Source organism: Phodopus roborovskii, unplaced genomic scaffold, assembly GCF_943737965.1.
Source record: "Phodopus roborovskii unplaced genomic scaffold, PHOROB, whole genome shotgun sequence".
Taxonomy (NCBI): Eukaryota; Metazoa; Chordata; class Mammalia; order Rodentia; family Cricetidae; genus Phodopus; species Phodopus roborovskii.
The window spans coordinates 2,313,307-2,334,855 of NW_026126571.1; the positions used below are offsets into that span (position 1 = coordinate 2,313,307).

General features: G+C 47.4%; 1 protein-coding gene across 1 annotated transcript in view; it reads right to left on the reverse strand.

Annotated features, from left to right (window-relative positions):
• M1ap (meiosis 1 associated protein) overlaps positions 1–21,549 on the reverse strand; it is a 54,379-nt gene that overhangs the window by 12,006 nt on the left and 20,824 nt on the right. Inside the window, exons 4-6 of the mRNA XM_051203174.1 lie at positions 14,367–14,540; positions 10,152–10,317; positions 9,384–9,525 (exon numbers count right to left, since the gene is read on the reverse strand). Coding sequence (XP_051059131.1) covers positions 9,384–9,525; positions 10,152–10,317; positions 14,367–14,540 — 482 coding nt within the window. The remainder of the gene's footprint in view (positions 1–9,383; positions 9,526–10,151; positions 10,318–14,366; positions 14,541–21,549) is intronic.

Genomic DNA, 21,549 nt, shown 5'->3' on the forward strand with positions numbered 1-21,549 from the left:
TCAAAAGGACTGGGCAAACCTTTTTTGATAAAAGTAAGATACCCAAATAAAACAAATAATCTTTGAGGAAGACAGAAATAAAAAAAAAAAAAGTCAGGATTGCTAAGGCCTAGAGCATGTGCAAAATGCAGTTGGAAAAGTTACACAACATTTGCCGTTGAGGAGCCTGGCACGTTCGTACTAATGGGCAAGAATTTGGTTATTGCAGCATGGATTTTGTCCAGAAGAGCTGCTCATGAAGAGGGAGCAGTGAACAAACTGACCTGTACCTTCACCTGAGAGTGAAAAACCACAATCAACTAATGGAGGGAGGGGACGGACGGGCGGACGGGACGGACGGACGGGACGGATTAGAGAATGTGCTGTGCATGGAGCCAGATGGCAAAGGGGACTACATGATCCTGTGGCCAGGGCAACTTTTTCATTCTGAGGTCAGTGTAGGCTGCTTCTGCTTCCCGGGATAGCCAGACAAACTAGATTGGGCACAGAGTCCATTTGTAGTGAGGAATTGTCACGGATTTGAACACATGGAGATGAGAAAAGGTGGAGAAATTTAGTGCTCTTCATTCCTTTGGTGGGAATATATGTTATGTGAAGGGGATAATGGGAGACAAAGCTGGACCTTGGATACTAGATTAAGGAATACAGATTTAATGACATAGTAATGGTTTCTGGAGAAGGAAGACTCTAGACAGAGGTGGGAATTATGATGGCGTCATTTACCCTAAGGGCGTATGTTGACTCTGAGTTGGAGGGGATGGTGGTAGTGGAGTTCTGAATCTAGGGTTCCCACTGCTAAGAGACATTGCAAAGAAACAGGGAAACTAACAGGTCCTTTGGTGGAGACCTGGCGGTAGGATAGGGTTCCACTCAGAGCATTTGTGACATGCTAGAGTTATGGGGGTCAGGAGCCAGAAACCCTTGAGAAAAGCTAAGAGTGCGTCAGTAGACTTGTGTGGCATGGTTTAGGTTGAGACCTTTCAGGGTGAGGGAAATAACCGGTCCACCCGGCTTGCAGTTGAGATCTTTGGAGGATAGGCTGACCTTCAGCTGCCCAGCCATAACTCAGCACAGTACCCCAAGTTCTCTATCTGCCTGGACCAGGGAAGGGTGAGTCCTCTATCAACTCAAGCCTCTACCGTACATTTGTACACAGGCGTGGCTTTCATTAAATACTGCTGGATTAAAAAAAGTCAAGTCAGGGCCACATGTTTGAAAATCAAAAGGTGAAAGGAATAATGAGCAAATTGTCTGATTTAGGATTAGCCAGAAAGAGCCTTAAATGATTAAAATTACATTATTATTATTATTATTTGTGTGTGTGCATGTGTGTGTATGTGTGAGTGTATGTGTACATGTGTGTGTGTGTACGTGTGTGTGTGTGACACAGAGAGAGAGAGAGTGTGTATACAGATTACAAGTGCAGATTCTCTTCGTCATGGAGGTCCCAGGGATCAAACTCAGGTTATCATGCTTGAACCGACTTTTACAAGTTGCCCTCTAATCTCCACATTTGTAGGCTCTCTCTGTCTCTCTCATTTTGTAGTTTCTGTTAGATGTGAGACAAGCAAGAGTGACTAGCGTGTCTGTGTCTGCTACGCGCCTCTCTCCTTTCTCAACCCCCCCCCCCCCCGCTGTGCTGCTCATGGGGGCAGCTAGCACTGGACTTGAATATTTCACACAGGAGCTGGCAGTGGGCTGAGTCACATGTCAGAGAGCAATTTAGAATATGTGGCTGAGGAGGAGGGGGAAGATGAGGAGCAGGGCCCCGAGGATGTGGTGAGAGTCTGAGTGTGTGCACGCTTGTGTGTAAAGGGCCTAAGGTCAGCCCCAGGTCACTGGCAGCTGGAGGAGAAAGATCCGAGGAACACATTGTGTTTGTAAGACGACCTTCTTAGGTGTTCTTTAAGAACACAAATTAATTAATTAAAATTACTTTTGGATCACTGGATGATGTTTTTAGAATGTCATCTATGCAGAGACTAAACCACACAGGACCACTGTGCTCGGGGTTATGAATACATAAATAGAAGCATATGTGAGTATGCTGTTAAGTTAACAGGAAAAAATAAAGAAGCAGGGCCTGAGGGCCATCAAGTTCAAAAGGGAACTTTTCTTTCTTTTTTTCCCTCCTCCTCCTTCTTCTTGTGTGTGTTTTTGTGTTTTGGTTTTCCTAGAACTACCTCTTGTAGACCAAGCTGGTCTCAAACTCATAGAGATCCACCTGCCTCTGCCTCCCAAGAGCTGGGATTAAGGGCGTGCTCCTCCACTGCCCAGCTTGGGAACTTTTCTTGAGCATTAGGAATATTTTTACCAGAATAGTTTAGAAAACTGTCCTGAGCCACTCAAAAGTAGAAGTAATAGGGACAGGAGAGATGGCTCGGCAATTAAAAAGCGCCTGCCATGCAACCAGAGGACTGGAGTTTGGATCCTAGTACCCATGCAGCACTCTGGGCATCTCTACCAGGGTCTGTGGCCCAAGCTCCGAGGGAGGCAGAGGCAGGAGGACCCACTGGCTTTCCTGCCTGGTGTAGGATTCACAAACTCCAGCTTCAGGGAGAGAGCCTGCCTAAGATGAAAAAGGCAGAGAGGAACAGGGGACAAACCCCATCCCACACAAACACACTGCAAGAAGTCTTTTAAGAGAATGGAGGTAGGAAAAGGGGGTTTCTGCTTTAAGCCAGGACTTGGTTGGTGAAGGTGGGGAAGTGTTAGAAACGCCAGGAAAAGGCAAGGGTGTCATTCCTGTTCTTAGGCCAAGTTACATTTACATCTCAATCTTGAAGTCAAATCACACTTAAAAAAAAAAAAAAAACTATTTGCAATGTGCTTTTCTCTAGAGAGGAATAGAATACACAAACTCTAATAAAAAAGGCAACTGGAAAGGGCTTGCCACCGAGGCACCGTTTGAGCCGAGTCCTTCAGGTTAGGGCAGGGTTTGAACACATGGAGATGGGAGAAAGCACAGCAAGGACACAGGGCAATCAAAGGTGGGCAGTCTAGTGCTTTGCACCCATGTGGTTGTAATGTGTAGTATGTGAAGAGAATCATGGGAGATAAAGCTGGACCTTGAATACTAGGCTAAGAAACATGGATTTTATGGCGTAAGTAGCGGTAAGATTGTGTGTGTGTGTGTGTGTGTGTGTGTGTGTGTGTGTGTGCGTGCGCGCGCACACACGCGTGGCGGGCTGGGGATCCAATCGAGGGCGTCATGCACACCAGGCAGGTTCTCTCACTGATCTACGCCACCAGCTTAAGACACAAAGTATTTTGAAGCTGAGGATGGCAGACTCGATGCCATACTCGAGGCTAGCTTATGGGTGTGGCCATAAACCACACTGGGAAGGGGAAACATCCAGGGTAGTGAGCCCATGGCTGCAACATCAAAGCAGAATCAGAATAGGGTGTGAATATCACGAGGGTACAGGGGGAGAACGTGCTGGAAGGGCGAGGCAAGCGAAGGCATTAAAACAGCGGGTGTGGGCACACGGGAAGACTGACAGTCAGAGGACTGCTCTAAGAAGGTAATGTGAGGCTGGGCATGGTGGTGCACACCGGTTTTGCAGGCAAAGGCAGATGGATCTCTGTGAGTTCAAGGCCAGCTGGATCGACATTGTAAGTTCCAAGTCAGCCAGAATTATACAGAGAAACCCTGTCTAAAAATTAAAAAAACGAAAGAAAAGAAAAGGCAACTTAGCGTCAGCGTGAAGGTAAAATGGACCTGGAGAGGCTGGTTAAGGGAAGTTAGAAGTTTATGAAAAAGGCGAGCACTAGGGACAGGAAACAAGGACATCTCCAGTGGAGGAGAGGGAAACTGATGTGGCCTGTGGTGACGCAGCTGTAAAGGGCACAGCAGCTGAAAGCGGCTGAGGTTTCAAGCCTGGGTGACTTAGACAACGGGGCCCCTATTAACGGAAAGACAGACGGCAGAAGCAGAAGCTGGCTGCTGGGGAAACATGAGTGTGAGAAGGAGAGGGCGCAGAGAGCCGCGCTGGGGACCGAGCAGTCACCAGATTTGGAGAGAGAGAGAGAGAGAAAAAAATAAAGTGTAAAAATACAAAACCAAAGATGCAAACACAGGGCTTGGGGGGAGACAGATCAGCACTGAAGAGCTCCTGGTCGCTCTTGCCACACAGTAAGTGTAAAACTGTTTCTCTTGAATGAATGACTTGAAGCCTGTGAGAAATCTTCCTCTGTCACACTGCCATTGAGGGTTTATGCCACTCAGAGGAGGTACCGTTCTAAAGGCATGGCCGAAGAGCCTTTTAGCAACTGATTTACCCGCCCCACCCACTAGGAGACTGACATTGGATGAAGTGGCAGATCAGAAGCTGAGCAGACTGTAGCATGCCATCCCCGTGACCCACGTGGTAAAGGCAGAGAACCCACCGGGAAAGCCGTCTTCTAGCTTCCCACGGGTGCGTCACGACATGTAAACCTCCTGCTTCCTAAGTAAGTGAATAAATGTAAAGGCCAACAAGGAGCAATTGTGAAGGCCTGGGTGCCCTGGGTACTGGCCCAGTGAAATGCAGGAGCCTGCAGCAGGAACACAGGGGGCGTAAAACACAGTGTCTCTAATTTTCTCCTCTGTAAATAACACCGAGACAAACGCTTTGCATGCAATGTCTAAAATATCACGTACTAGCTGGGCATTGTGGTGCATTCCCTTAACCCTGGGATTCAGCAGACAGAGGCATCTCAGCGAGTTCGTGACCAGCCTGATCTACCCACTGAGTTCCAGGATAGCCAGGGCTACACCATAGAGAACTTGTCTCAAAATATAAAAACGAAAATGAAAGACCCTGCACTAAAACCACTGGACAAGGAATGATGGTGTCTGCCTTTGATACTAACACTCGGAAAGCATGAAGGTCATCCTCCGCTACATTGCAACTTTGAGGTCAACCTTGGCTACATGAGGCCCTGTGCACTGACGTAAAAGTAGCTCACAAATTCCCAGTTTATTCTCACAGTCATGTGCAGATTTGGATGGGACACTGGATTTGTCTTTCACAGGAATAAAGTCACTGATTGAGGTCCAGTGTGATACAGTGCTGGCCTCAGAGTGGAAAGGGTATGCAAAGTGAGGACCAAGTAAACAGCAGCTTGGAAAAGATGTTCATACACACACACACACACACACACACACTCACATACACTCACACACATACACACATATACATACACACACATACACACACTCACCCACATACACACATACACACTCACACACACATACACACATACACACTCACACACACTCACCCACATACACACTCACACACATACACACTCACACACATACACACACTCACACACACATACACACTCACACACACTCACACACTCCCTCATACACACACACTCACCCACATACACACTCACACACACATACACACGCACTCACACACATACACACACTCGCACTCACACACATACACATACACACTCCCTCATACACATGCACACACACACATATACACACTCACACACACACCCTCATACACACACACACACACATAATTTTTCTTATTTTACATATTGATCCCAGTTGTCTCTCCCTCCCTCCCAAGGCCCTGTCTTTTAAAAACCAAGTATTGTATTGAAAACAGGACCTGCTGGCTCAGTTCTGTAATTCTAGCTAGTTCAGGAGGCTGAAGCAGGAAGGTCTTGAATTCCTGCTTGGGCTGTATATTAAGCTCAATTCCCTGCTTAAATGAGACTTGTCTCAGAACAATAAATAGGTAGGTAGGTGGGTAGATAGATAGGTAGGTAGGTAGATAGGTAGACAAATAGGTAGATAGATAGGTAGGTAGGTGGGTAGATAGGTAGGTAGGTAGATAGATAGGTAGGTAGGTAGGTAGAGAGGTATAGATAGGTAGGTAGGTAGGTAGGTAGGTAGAGAGGTAGATGGATAGGTAGGTAGGTAGATGGATAGGTAGGTAGATAGGTAAATAGGTAGATGGATAGGTAGGTAGATAGGTAAATAGGTAGATGGATAGGTAGGCAGGTAGATGGATAGGTAGGTAGATAGGTAGATGGATAGGTAGATAGGTAGGTAGGTATGTAGGTAGATAGAGAGGTAGATGGATAGGTAGGTAGGTAGGTAGGTAGGTAGAGAGGTAGATGGATAGGTAGGCAGGTAGATGGATAGGTAGGCAGGTAGGTAGGTAGGCAGGTAGATGGATAGGTAGGTAGGTAGGTAGAGAGGTAGATGGATAGGTAGGTAGGTAGATGGATAGGTAGGTAGGTAGGTAGAGAGGTAGATGGATAGGTAGGTAGGTAGATGGATAGGTAGGTAGGTAGATGGATAGGTAGGTAGATAGGTAGATGGATAGGTAGGTATGTAGGTAGGTAGGTAGAGAGGTAGATGGATAGGTAGGTAGGTAGGTAGATGGATAGGTAGGTAGGTAGGTAGGTAGGCAGGTAGATGGATAGGTAGGCAGGTAGATGGATAGGTAGGCAGGTAGATGGATAGGTAGGCAGGTAGGTAGGTAGGCAGGTAGGCAGGTGGACGGAAGGAAGGCTGAGGGTACTGGAGAGGGGTAGGGTGTTTGCCCAGCATGTGTGGGACCCTGGGTTCGATCTCCAGTATGTTAAAAGAGGAAGGGACTGGAGGCAGTGGGAGGGGCCCTGCTGAGTGATAGAGCATCTCAGATTTTGAGGATGTGGGTGGAGTACACTGTAAACTGAACAGCTGGGCACTCACTGAACTGATTGATCTGTTGTCTGTGCTCTGCAAAGGCAGGAGGTGAATGCTCTTCCCTCAAGAAACAGGAACTCAGTGGGTGGGCCCCAAAAGGGAGTGTGAGCTTTGAAACAGGAAAAGAAGTCTGCTTCTGACAGTCAAAGACACAACGCTATGCTGCCCGTTCATCCGATGGCATCATTCAGACCTGTCACTCATGCCCACCGAGGTCAAACCTTTGCTTGTTTTTTTGTTTTTGTTTTTTCAAAACAGGGTTTCTCTGTGTAGCTTTGTAGATCAGGCTCCAACTCACAGAGATCCATCTGCCTGTCTCTGCCTCCCAAGTGCTGGGATTAAAAGGCATGCACCACCATCACTGGGCTTAAGCCTTTGCTTTTTAAAGATGTATTTTATTGTTAAATATATGTGTGTGGGTCTGTGCATATGAGTGCAGGTCCTGTGCAGAACAGGGGTGGATTACAGCCCAAGGTAGTTCTGTAGTTCTGACTGGCCTAGAACTTGCAATGTAGACCAGGCTAGTCTTGAACTCAAAGACACTCACCTGTTTCCCAAGCACTGGAATTAAAGGTGAGAACCACCACATCTGGTTTCTTTTCTTTTCTTTTCTTTTCTTTCCTTTTTTTTTTTTTTTTTAATTATGTGACTGGGTATTGATGGAGCATGCCTTTAAAATCCCAGCACTCAGGAAGGAGGGAGGCAGAGGCAGGCGGATCTCTGTGAGTTCAAGGCCAGCCTGGTCTGCAAGAGCTAGTTCCAGGACAGCTTCCAAAGCCACAAAGAAACTCTGTCTCAAAAAAAAAAAAAAAATTATGTGTATGCATGTGAGCTTGAATGCGCGCGCGCGCGCGCGTGTGTGTGTGTGTGTGTGTGTGTGCGCGCACGTGTGCGTGCGTGCGCATGTGTAGAGTTAGAGGGTGACCGTGGGGCACTCCTTCTCTCCTGCCTTGGCCTGCTGTGCCATCTGACCAGGTCACATTAGTTTTCTGTGCCGTGCTTTTTAATTTGCTTTTGTCCCAACGACTGACATGTTGCATTTTCCTCAGTCCCCATCCCCCCCTCACTGAGTTCTAATTGATTACATTTCTAATTGATTACATATGCCTACAGATATTCCATGCCACCATTGAATGTATATCAAGGGCTTAACACGTGGATTGGGACCAGAGACTTCTTCAAATGACCTGTGATGACGAGTACAGTGTTAGAAAGGCCGGGGGATTTTTAAAATGTTTATCATTATCAGTGTGTGTGTGTGTGTGTGTGTGTGTGCTCGTGTGCCACAGTGCATGAGTGGAGGCCATTTTTATTCTCTGTGGATCCCCGGGTTTGAACTCAGACTCCTGAGGCGTATGTGGCAAGCACGTTTGCCCTCTGAGCTGATTTCCAGTCCAGAAAGGAAGTCGTCTTTCACACATCGTCACTTGTAAAATGAGGGTCCTGACTGATGTCAGGAAGCATTCTGCTACAGACGGAGTAGCCTCCCCCTGCGTTTCCATCAGTGCTTGTAACTGCTACCCCAAGACTGACTTTTGCCTGACACTTGGAGGTATGATCTGAATGCCTGGGCTTTCTAGCCATGGTATCAGTAAGAGTAGCGCCTGGGACCCGTGAGATGGCATGGTTGGTAAAGACGTTTGCTGCTGAACCTGAAACCCGGTTCAGTCTCCAGGACCCACATGGCTAAGGGATAGAATTGACTCCCAAAACTTGTCCTCTCACCTCCACACATGTGCCATGACATGTGTGCACCATCTCCACACATGTGCCATGGCATGTGTGCACCACCTCCACACATGTGCCATGACATGTGTGCACCACCTCCACACATGTGCCATGACATGTGTGCACCGTCTCCACACATGTGCCATGACATGTGTGCACCACCTCCACACATGTGCCATGACATGTGTGCACCACCTCCACACATGTGCCATGACATGTGTGTACCGTCTCCACACATGTGCCATGACATGTGTGCACCACCTCCACACATGTGCCATGACATGTGTGTACCGTCTCCACACATGTGCCATGACATGTGTGCACCACCTCCACACATGTGCCATGACATGTGTGCACCGTCTCCACACAAGTGCCATGACATGTGTGCACCACCTCCACACATGTGCCATGACATGTGTGCACCATCTCCACACATGTGCCATGACATGTGTGCACTGTCTCCACACATGTGCCATGACATGTGTGCACTGTCTCCACACATGTGCACAAAATAAACAGATAAAACACATATGAAAAAAACCAGCATTTATGCAGCACTCAGGAAGCAGAGGCAGGCTATCTCTGTGCTATCTCTGTGAGTTTGAGGCCGCCCTGGTCTACAGAGCGAGTTCTAGGACAGCTAGAGCTACACAGAGAAACTCTGTCTCAAAAACAACCAACCAAACAAAGTAGCATTTGTGTGGAGTGGAAGGTTCTTTTGTACCTCACTTGATCATACTGTCACATACTGATGCCTGGAGAGCAGAATGTACTAATGTTTCCTTTGGGTTCATCTAACCAAAGCAATGTCACGTTTACTGTAAAATCCAGAGCATTTCCAGTTTCTCCATCTTTCCTGCGGTTGTGGCAGGTCTGGGGTTAGGGAGGGGCAGTTAGTGCTGTTTTTCTCTAGTTGTGACTTGCGCACTCTTGCCTGGGGATGGGCACTCACCAGCAAGCAGTGACACAGAGCGTGGAAGTGTTGTTGATTTGTCTCCAGCTCATCCCAGTCCAGCTTCCAGCAGCTCGTGGGTCTGAGGATGAAGGGGAGTCCGTAGGTCAGGGACTCACAGATCCCACTGGATTTCAGAGCCCTGGAAAAGGAAGACTTCTTAGTGGCATCCTGTACCTCGAACCCTACCCATCTGAATACAGCTCTGATCTGGCGCCCTATTGTGGGAGCTTGTGGATCAGGGTGTGTAATTTACAGGGCCTGTGATCAGTATCAAGCATGGAATCTGCCACACTGACAGCTCTCAGAGCTCAACAGTCTTTGCACGGGGCCTTGCGCTATGGACCAGAAAGCAGCAAAGCTGGGCTTTCCCATGGTTGTTGAGAGCTGGATCCCCCGAAGCAGCCAGCTCTCCCAGCACCTAGAGGAGTGGTAGGGATGGAGTTGGACCTTGACCTGCTTTGCCCTCGAAAGGCTCGTTCCCCCGCTAGCGGCTGGCTGACCACCCTTGTGTCCACCTTGCTTTTCCCTCAAGGGCCACGTTCCCGATTCCTGCTCACACGCCCTCTGCAGTGGCGGGTCTAGTCTGCCCCTTGCCTTCCTTACACTTGCTGACCTCCTTCGTCCTCTCTCCCCATGACATACTTATCACTGCTGTCTGCCCACTGACTGCTGCCTGACGGCTAAGGTGTAACCAAAACCTGTGCTCTCCCAGGCCACGGCACGAGGAAGGGCAGAGGAGAATGGCGAGGCTTCCTCAGCGCATACTTGATCACTTGCAGCTTGTACGGAGACTCTGATGACAGGGAAGCCATCTGGTAGAGTGTGCTGAGGTCTCCTTTGGGGTCATCTATCCTCAGAGTACCGTCGGCTGTGCCAGGAAGCAGGGATGGGCTGAGAAACCGCTCTTGGAGGTCACATTTCAGACATACCGCTATCAAAGGAGAGTCAGAGAAGAGACCAGGTTACAGGTTACCCCAGGCTGTCACTAACAGACAAGTTCGCTTCCACTAGGCAGTCAAGGGTGAGGAGGAGGTGGGGGGGGGGGGAGAAGAAGGCACGCTCGGTTGCGGAGGCAGAGCAGACCTGCCACCTGTGTTCTAGCTATTGCTCCCACGGTTTACTTATTCTCTGAGCCTGGCATGATTTCCCCTTGCTTTACGGCTGGGCTCACTGAGCATCTGTCTCATAGCAAGAGGTTGGTTTGTCATTCAGTTCAGGAGAGACACGAGTCCTTTCTGGAGCAGCTAATGCTTGTTAGGTCTCAAACCGGGGAGGATATGCAGAGGCGCTTGGGTAACCACAGAAGGAAATCTTGTCTTTGCTGCTTCCCTGCGGCTTTGGCAATTGTGCTGGTCAGATGAAGGAAGAACAGGAAAGCAGAAGTCAGGGAGTCAGCTGACTGCCGCTGTTTTTCTCTGGGCTCTTTTAGGGGTTGTTCAGGACTATGGGAGGGACAAGTTCCTGAAATAGCTTATGTTTAATGCCTGGAAGGAACCTGAGTATTGGACCTCCAAGGCCTTGGGGCACAGCGGCAGCCTTAGACACGAGAGGAGTGTATAGACTGGCACGGAGTTGTACTATTCTCAATGTCTGGCACCCTGTGTGTGTGTGTGTGTGTGTGTGTGTGTGTGTGTGTGTTCATTGGTATTTTGCCTGTGTGTATGTCTGTGTGAGGGAGTAACAGACAGGGGTGAGCTGCCATGTGGGTGCTGGGAATTGAACCTGGGTCCTCTGGAAGAGCTGCCAGCACTCTTAACTGCTGACCCATCGCTCCAGCCCCACCCCCTTTTGAGACAGGCTCTCCTGTAGCCCAGGTTGACCTCTGACGTGTTGTGTAGCTGGAACCCCTGCTCTTTCTGCCTCTACCTCACGAGAGCTGTAATTTCAGGTGTGTGCTACTTTTCCTGGCTTTTCATTAGGTTTCTAGTCCAGCAATTACCTTCAGGTGCCAAATGACCTGTTGTTCTAAGCCTGAATCCTTGATGCTACAAAGCATTAAAATACATATGTGGCTTGAATATGGATAGCAATCTTGCAAGTATACGAACCCTGAATCCTTGTGAGGAGGTTGGTAGGTTATGATGGTTTGTGGAATGACCAGACTGCCTCATGAGGCAAAAATAAAAGCAGAAGCAAATTGCAGTGACATACATCTATGAAGGCTTCGTCTAACAAATATCTGTTTATGTTATATACTAATTTAGAAACCAAATTAAAAACCGTCAAGGTTAACATGGGAAGACTAGACTGGGTGATAGATTCAGGACTTTGTTTACGAACATGCCTCCCTTCATTTCTTCTCTGCCTGTCTTTCCCATTTACTGGTTACTGGGGTTTAGGACTGGGAAGCTTTTTCCATCTGGATGAAGTTCTCATTGGTTGCAGCAAGAACCACCCTACGAGGTAACTGCAGTCTGCTCTTTATTGTGGGTTTTTATAATCTCCATGGGCTATATCATTCTGGAGGAGACAATTTCTCCAGGCTGTTCCAGTTGTGCCTGACGTCTGGATTCCAGTGAGGCCCTGGCTTGACATGCTGAAGCTCTGTGGACTTCTGAAGCACGGCTACAGTTGGAGAAAGTATATTCTGACTCTGGCCCCGGAGATAAAAGCTTGGAGAGGGCATGGAGGGAAGCTGGGGAAAGTCTGATCTGAGCCGAGTGGAGAGGAAACAGACGCCAGTAGTCTCTGCACTTTGAGGGCCCCAGCTCACTAGTGAAAGAAGAGGATCGCTATCGCTTTTGTTCAGGGTGCCTGAGCTCCAGAGTGGTTAGTGACGGACAAAGGCCTAACTCTTGGAGGTAGATAGACCAGTGCTTGTTGAGCGTGCTCTGGGCAAGAACTGTCAAGAGTACAAATAGAGATTTCTGATCCTGAGGTGAAGAAGGGGCCTTGGAATTGCTTTTCTCCGAAGCCCTAGAGAAGTGTTTAATTTCTCTGTCTTACTTTCCTCATGCGTAAACACAGGCATAGTATTGTGTTTGGCTTGTAGACAAGTTTTTCACACACTAGGACAATCGCTGTTGGTCAGGCAGACAATTTTAGCACTTGAATTCTCCCAGGAAGGATAAAATTATCCTACCAAGTGACGAGTAAGCACTGTCGGGTTTGATTGACAGCGTTTCTATTCTTAGCGGCATGAAAATAGTGGCACGTGGTATAATCGATAGCATCTTTGATCTGATGACATATTCAGTGGCCGCATTCGACTGGTGGCGGTGTGTAAAGCAGAAGGGGATTATGCAAGAAGTTAGCATAGTAGCTTGGCAGAGAAAAGGCACACAAACCAAGCCAGCCTCTGTGTAAAGTTGCTGGCTGCTTTTACTGAGGAAGGTGAGTGGGTGAATTGCAGAGGAATTGCAGATCAGCTTGGAGCACAATACAGAGGAGGTCCTGGGAAGATATTTTACAGGCAAAGGAACACAGATTACTGTCGAGTTAAGCCGTCAAAGGTATTCCAGGCCTTAGGTGCTGTAAAAGAAAAGTTTTTTATTTAGTGTGTGTGTGTGTGTGTGTGCGTGTGTGTGCGCACATGCATACCATGGGACATATGTGTAGGCCAGAGAACAGCCTTTGGGAATCTTTTTTTCCATAACATGGGGCCTGGGATTGAACTCCAGTAGTCAGGCTTAGTGGCAAGTGCCTTTACCCACTGAGCCATCCTGCTGGTCCCAAGGCCAAGGGGAAGAAACAGAATCTGATAGCTGTCCCTGGGAAGAGGGGGATCCACATTTCTATTTATGCTTTCAGAGGGCTTTCCCCCGTCCTGAAAAGCAACAGTCACAGCAGAGTGCTGTTACACTATGAGAAGAGATTTCAGACATACTGCTAGCTGGGGCTGGAGGGATGGCTCAGCAGGGAGGGCACTGGCTGCTCCTCCAGAGGGACCAGGTTCAATTCCCAGCACCCACATGGCAGCTCACCATTATCTGTCCCTTCAGCGTCATGGGACCCAATGCCCTCCTCTGGCATCTGTGAGCACCACAAGCACATGGCACGCAGACACACATGCAGGCAAAGCACCCATACACATTCAACTGTGTTCCATACATATGGAGCCTGGAGAGATGGTATAAAGCACATGCCATGTCAGAACCTGGGAAAAGGACTTGGAAAGCATGATACCCAGTTCCACTTTTAACCCTCTGTGATCTCCGTAGTTGCTACCATGATCCCGTCCTTCGGAGAAAACGGGTACAAACCCCAACCCAAACACGCTTTGTAGCCTTCCCTGATGAAATGGGTCCTCGGGAGCTGCCCTTCTTAAACGCAGTGTGGCTGCCTACACGGATAAGTCCACTTGGCATCAGCCACAGCAGTGTCTAGGACCTTGTTGACATGCCTGGTGCTGGCTAGCTGCCTGAGCGAGAAAAGGATTTTATGTTTAGTGTACAAGTTATGTAGTATATAATGTATGCACATTACATGAGTGCAATGGCTGAAGAAGGTGTCGGATCCCCTGGAACTGGAGTTACAGGAGATTGTGAGCCGCCATGTGGGTGCTGGGAACCGAGTCTAGGCCCTCCACAAGAACAGCCAGTGCTCTGAAGTCACCGAGTCATCTCTCTCTGGCCCCTGAGAGATTTTTACTTGCTGTTATTATTCTTATCACAGGCAGTGTTGATATTATCAAGGTAAAAGACTCTTGAATTGTAGTTCTAACAATACCTCCCACGCTAAGAGAGAGAGTATTGGGAACAGCACACACTTTGGCGTCTCTTGCTATGGCGCAGCCAATGTCTTATCGTTGAGGCATGAAGGACTTGGCCTCTGTAACCACTTGGCCCTTGCTGGCTGGGACGGTCACTCTTTAGGCTTTGCTCTGTATTCCCATGCTGCCATTAGACAGCGTCACCCAATCCTCCTCCAACCCTTAGGCCTCAAATGTGTGTTTCGATGACTCAGCGGAGTCATCTAGACTTCTAATCCCAGACAAGGACAGACTTAGCCTACAGAACCTATCTTTTCAGGGTTGTGTACTTGGATTATCCCCGGTTCTGGAAGAAGGTGGAAGGCTCTGTGAAGCAAGAAGAAGATGGATGTGTTCTCGGTCCGTCTCGCTGTTGTGCAGCCAGGCTTTGAAGAAGACCTCCATGGTCACAACATCATTGTCAAGGATCTGAAGGACAAGGTCAGTTTCCAGGGTGGCACTCTCTGCAGAAGAAGGGAAAATGGTGGCTAAGGTGTTTTCGTTTGTTCTGGGGAGGTATTATTCATTTAAGATTTTTAGGGGTGGGGGCAGGGCTGGGAAGATGACTGACTGTTAAGAGCACGTACTACCTGCTCTTGCACAGGACCTGAGTTCAATCCCGAGCAACTATGTCAGCTGGGACACAACTGCCTGTAGCTCCAGCTCTTGGGATCTGATTACCTTTCTTCTAAACTCTGAGGGTATCTGTACTCACATGATGGGAGATGTTATTCTGTATATGTTTCTCTTATTGGTTGGTGAATAAAACACCGTGTGGCTAGTGGCCAGGCAGAACAGATGGGGGGACTACCAGACGAAGAGAATTCTGGGAGGTGTAGGCAGAGAGGAGTCCACATGTGAGCCCAGGAAGAGAGTACGTGAGTCAGTAGTTCTCCAGTAAGAAAAGACCATGTAGAAATACATAGATAGTAGTTATTGGTCAACAATTAAGACAGAGCTAGCCAATAAGAAGCCCAAGCCACTGGCCAACAGTACTATAATTAATATAAGTCTCTGGGTGTTCGTTTGGGGCGAGGCAGTTGCAGAACTGGATGGGAAGCTTCGTAACAAAGTGGCGCCCAACGTGGGACTCGAACCCATGGCCCTGAGGTTGAGTCTCATGCTGAACTGACTGAGCTAGCCAGGTTCTTTTGTATCCCTTTCCCTGACTTCTCCTCCTCTCCTAGGCCCACCTATCTTCCTGTTTCATTGGCCATTGGCCCAATAACGTTTTATTCATCTACCAATAAGAGAAACATATACACAGAATAACATCTCCCATCACTCACACATGCACACACATCATTTAACATAAAAATAAGTCTTCACAGTGATTTACAAATAGATTAACTGTTTATGTGTTGGGGCTGGAGAGATGGCTCAGCTATTGAAAGCACTGTTTTTACAAAGGATCTGGGTTTGATTCCCAGCTCACGTGGTGGCTCAAAACTGGCTGAAACTCAGGTTCTAAGGGATCCAATGCCCTTTTTGGACCTCAGCAGGCACTAGACATGTATGTGGTGCACATATATGTGTATAGGAAAAATGTACATGTAAAATAAATCTAAAAATGTTAAATATCGCTATGTGTTTGGCTGTTTTGTCTGCATGTAAGTTTGTACACCCAAAGCATGTCTGACGCCCACAAAGGACAGAAGAGGGTATCAGATGCCTTGGAACTGGAGGCATAGACTGCTGCTGTGAGCTGTCTTGAGGGTGCTGGGAATCGAATTTAGGAGAGTACTCTTAACTGCTGAGTCATTTCTCCAGCCACTTATTTTTAATTTTTAGTTATGTGTCTGTGTGAAGGAACATGGTGTCAGATTCCCCTGATCTGGAGTTACAGATAGTTATGCACTACCTGTGTGCTGGGAACCTCTGAGCCATCTCTCCAGCCCAAGGGTTTAATTATTGTTGTTGTTTTTGATACAGGGTTTAACTGTGTATCCCTGACTGTCCTGTATCTCCCTATGCAGATCAGGCTGGCTTTGAACTCAGAGATCTGCCTGCCTCTACTTCACAACTACTGAGATTAAAGGTATGCACCACCACACCTGGCAAAGTATTTAATTTTTTAAACTTTTTTTTTTTTCAATATAGAGTCTTGCTATGTAGCTCTGGCTAGCCCAGCATTCACTGTGTAGAGCAGGCCTTGAACCTGTCACAAGCCTCTTACCTTTGCTTCCCAGTTGCTGGGATAACAAACATGAACCATCGCAAGCATCTAACTTTTTAATTATAAATTTTGAAAAGTATAAACTTTAAGCATACCTATCTTCTGATACATCCGCTGTATGCTTCAATATCTGTCCTACACATATTCTGGAGCATACACAAGAGACATATACAAAGACATTTGGCACAGCACGGCCATACCAACAATGAAACTTCAAACAGGAAGCAAGTCTAATGCCCGTCAACTGAGGAACGCTCAAACAGATTACAACACACTCAAACTGGTGTGTACTGTGTAATCGTTAGCAATTTCAATATAAGTATACCAACATGGGAATCTAGAAGGGAGCCATGAAGGAAGTTTAAGGCCGGTATGATCCCATCTGTATGAACATAAAACTACCTGCATAAGTACACATGTGAGTATGTACTTTATAAAAATCTGGAAAGCTTCCACCCAACTGTTAGTTGTTTGGGGAGCGGAAATAGGCAGGGGTAGGAGACACATTGCCTTTTTATTCATACTGCTACATTTTTTTTCGTTTTACCTTGTGCATTTCTGTTATAAAATATCTCAAGGGTCTGAGCATTTAAGAATGCTTGTTGTTCTTGCAAAGGACCAGAGTTCCAGCATTCACACTGGGCAACACACACACACACACACACACACACACACACACACACACACCCCAAATGACTAAAATAAATCTTTAAAAAAAACTAAAATATTCTAAAACATAAAAGCTTTGCTGAAGGTTAGTTATTAAAAAGACATTATCAGTTTTGTGTTGTCAATCATATACATTAATTATCACCCCTGTTAAAATGAATCTGAACGTCTATCTAAAAGAAACAGATGAGCTATTGTATCAGGCTCTACCTTGTGACGAGACAGATTACAGGGTTAGTCACTGGAACACTGTCTCACAAGCCTGTTTGGCGTAAAGAGGAGGGGCTGGGCTGGTGTGTGACAGCGGCTCTGGGTAGGTGGGTCGACCGGCTTTGCTAGGGTACTTCTGAATTCAGCCAGATCTACCTCTGGTCCTGGGGTCTGGTTCTGCAGATGGCCGTGGTCAGGGACGGTCAAGTAAAAAGTAGTTGAGGAGGCACAGGGATGTGAGGGGACAGGGATGGAGGAGAAACCCTGAAGGGCTTGCCGAGATACAAAGGGCCTAAGAAAAGCCAGCGGCTCCAATGAATTAACGTCTGTGTATGACTCATGAATGCCGCACGGTTTATTTCTAGAACGACATTCCTGAGGAGAAGTTGGTAGAGGTGGCAGACTCTTCACCACAAAAACAAAGAAGGTTCAGTCCACCATGCTGGCTCCAACGCAGGCCGCGTGGGGCATTAGATGACTTCACATCTCATTCAAGGACAGGGATAGCAAGCACCCGCACCCCCCTTTTCTGTTCAGCACAATGAACTCTGCTAGAAAGTTATTCAGGCTCATTCATTATTGCTGCTTCATTCATTCCATCCGGAGCCGACGGCTCTCTGTCCCCGGGGAATTTTAAAAGCAGCATCACCACGATGATAAGCGCAAAGATATTGCCAAAGAAACGCTTACACGACAGCGTGGATCTGGTGCTGGCATAGGCAAACGATCCATAGCTTCCTGTCCTCTTTTTCCTGACCTTTTGAACTTTGCCTTGTGTTTGGGGAAGGGTGAGCAGCTTTCTCTCAGTGACACAAAAGAGCCATTAGGGACACAAGGGCAAGGGAAGAAGTAAAGAGAGGGAACTGAGGGTCTGCAGAGGTGGCTCAGTGGTTAAGAGCCCTGGCTGCTTTTCTAGGAAACCTGGGTTCGAACCCCAGCACCTCCCTGGCTAACAACTGCCTGCAACCCCAGTTTCCGGGGGAGCCAGCTGGCCACCCTCTGCCTTCACCAACACACATACATATAAAACACTTACACACATAAAGTAAAAAAAAATATATATATATGAGAGCTCAGAGAAGTGAGTATAAAGGATCAAAGGCTGGAAACTCCTGCAATGGAAAACGGGGATAGAAGACATCCATATTACGAGTTAGAAACAAAAGGGTTTCCTATTAACATGTCCTTTGTTTTTTGTTTTCCTTTTGGTTTGGTTTTTTGAGACAGGGTTTCTCTATGGCTTTGGAGCCTATCCTGGAACTCTCTTTGTAGACCAGGCTGGCCTGGAACTCCCTGAGATCCACCTGCCTCTGCCTCCCGAATGCTGGGATTAAAAACGTGTGTGCTACCACCCCGGGCTCCAACCCCCATTTCTAAGTTCTGAGCCTGCGCACTCACTCTGGGAAGAGTAACAGCAGAGCTGTCCCCTTTGAAGGAATTCTCATGTCCCCACAGCAATGCTGAGTGGGCTTCAGGGTTGAGTTCCTTTTGCTGTCTCAGGAGTGGTGTCCTTCCAGGGACAGGGTATAGATGGTTCGTTCATCTGCTAAGAGCGCGGCCTGTTCTTTCAGAGGACTCAGGTTCGATTCTACCGTCACTTGCTCACATGTCCTGACCCACCCTCCATTTGTAGGTGATGTTGGCAGGGCAGGGCGTACAGTTCGTTTTGCACTCGGTGTTGGGAACACAATCCCCCCCCCCATTTAAATGTAGGCTTCTCTTCACACACACCCTCCCCTGTCCCCCAGCTCAGGGCCTCTCAGCCTGAGCCGAATCTTAGCAAAGGCCTGCTTGCTTCTTTTGCTTTTCCTGTGACTCTTCAGCTTCAGCTAAGTTCGTCTCCTTGTCACATGACTTCCTTCCTTCCTTAGGACTTTTATTGCTCTGTTAATCCATGGGCATTTGACTCAGAACTTTGTCCAGGAGCTATGTTTAAATTACCCCTTTGTCTGCCCTAATTAGTACCTACCGGGTGTCTGTGGGCTGCATTTCTACAGTGTTAATCATACTCCTTATTTCTTCTGAAGGGTTTCTCTGCCTGGGTTTATGAAGCGCAGTGAGATTAAGTGGAAAGACCAGGACTTGAATTGTGCCTTGAATATTGTTAGTTGTGTGTTCTTGGGAAGGGAAAGGACACTAACCTGTCTCCTAGTTAACCATGATAGCATACAGTAGGTCCAGCCTCCTTCCTCCTCCTCCCTCCCCATCTGACTGTCCCTCTGAGATGAAACAGGGTCTCCTATGACCCAAGTTGGTCTCAAACCCATTGTGTAGCCAAAGATAGTCTTGAACTTCATTACCATTCCCAGTTTATGTGGTGCTGAGGGTGAAACCAAGGGCTTTGTGTACGTAAGATAAGCATGTTAGTAACTGAGCTACATGCCCAGCCCTTTCCTCTTCTCTCATAGACAAAAACAAAACAACAACAAAAAAAATTTTTTTCTTTATTTTCCTTTAAACTTTTTTTCTTCGTCACGGTCCTTATCATATGTAAGAACACCAGCAGCTATTGCCGTATTACTTATAAATACAACTAAACGTGCTAAACCTGGGAAGGAAATAGTGTTCTTAGGCGCCGAGGAGCAGCTCCCACATTGGCTAGAAGGCAGGGCATGCATGTCCCATGAGGGTTCTGACTGAAAGCACAGCCTAGTGTTCTGTCTGAGTAATTGTGTCCCCAGAAGTCTACATTCATATTCTATGTGTGGGCTTACTCTGTCCCCTAGTGGCCACAAGCCATGACAGCCTTCACTGGGCTTTTTAAACTGGAAAAATCAAGTAGTCTGCAGCAGAAACAACCCTGAAGTGTATCATTTAAAAATATTTTATTTCCTGGGTATGTGTGTATACCCGAAAGCCTGTAAGTGTTCCATACGTGTGCAGGTACAGACTACCATGGGCTGTCATGTGGGTGCTGAGAAGCAAACCCTGACCTCTGGAAGAGCAAGCGCCCTTAACAGCTGAGCCTTCTCTGCAGCCCTCTGAGTGCATTTTTGGTGGGGTTCTCTACACATGTTTTAGGTGACATGAAATGTCTAAGTTAGTAGGCCTTAGGTGGTTCCGGGAAATGGGACTCCCGAACAGCCCTGTAGCTCATACTCACTTCCACAAAGGCCTAGAGATAGCTCTGTTCTACCAACGGTCCTGATGTGGCTTGCCCTTGGCAATCATGGGTGAGACCCCTCTGGAATTGCACACATTTGGGTTGGGCAGGGGAAGAGGACAGGCATGCACTTAACTTTACCAGATCCTCAGAAAGGCTCTGTGAGCCTTAAGATTTCAGCCACGATTTATTGTTATTACTACTATGTGCTAGTAAATGAAGATGTTGTGGAGGCCAGGGCATTAGATCCCTGAGTCTGGAATTATGTGCAGTTATGAGTCATTTGGTGTGGGTTCTTGGAATTGAACTCCTGTCCTCTGCAAGGGCTTGACATACTTTTAATCAGTAAGCCATATTTCTATCCCCTGGAGACTTCTCTTAAAACTATTTATTTGATGTGTGGTGCATGCGTGTGTGCCTATGTGTGGCAGTCAGAGGACAGCTTGCAGGAGGCATTTCTCTCTTCCACCATGTGGGCCTTGGAGGCCAAACTCAAGTCATCAGGCTTAGTAACAATCCCTAAGTCATTTCCCTAGTCCCAGAACCCTTTCTTCTTTGGTTTGTGTACTTTAAGGGGACACAAATGGAGACTGTCCTTTAGGAGGAGAAGCCTTAGGGTCATTCTGTGATAGGAGGAGAAGCCTTAGGATCATTCTGTGATAGCTAAGCTTGCATTTGTTTTTGTGACAGTGTTCCTTCTCTGGTTACTACAGATGTAGTATGGAGGAGCCCTAGACAAACCTGTGTGTGAGTGTGTGTGAGAGTGTGAGTGTGTGCGAGTGTGAGAGTGTGTGAGTGTGAGAGTGTGCGAGTGTGAGAGTGTGTGAGTGTGTGCGAGTGTATGCGAGTGTGTGAGTGTGTGAGTGTGAGTGTGTGTGAGTGTGTGTGTGTGAGAGAGAGAGAGTGTGTGTGTGTGTGTGTAGTGCACCATGCCTGGTACCTTGTCCGCTCCTGTGTCTCCAGGACTAGCCTAGAGCTTGCCATACAGTAGAGTTCAGGAAATGCTTCAATGAACAGAGAGAATGAATTATAGCCAGGCTGCTGAATAGTTCCTCCGTGAGTTCAGGCCGGTGTCTCTATAACTCCAACTCTTACATCTGTATGGTGGTTAGAATGGTATGTCACCATAGTGTTGGGCGTTTGTAATTGGTCCTCAGTTAATGGCATTATTTGGGGGAGGCTTAGGAAGTGTGGCATTGCTGGAGGAAGTGTGTCACAGGGAAGTAAGTAGTACTCTAACTGGAATGGAAGGGATGCCCAAGCCAGGAGCTCACTGAGTAGAAAACGAGGTGCTGGCGCCTGGAAGCACTGTGGG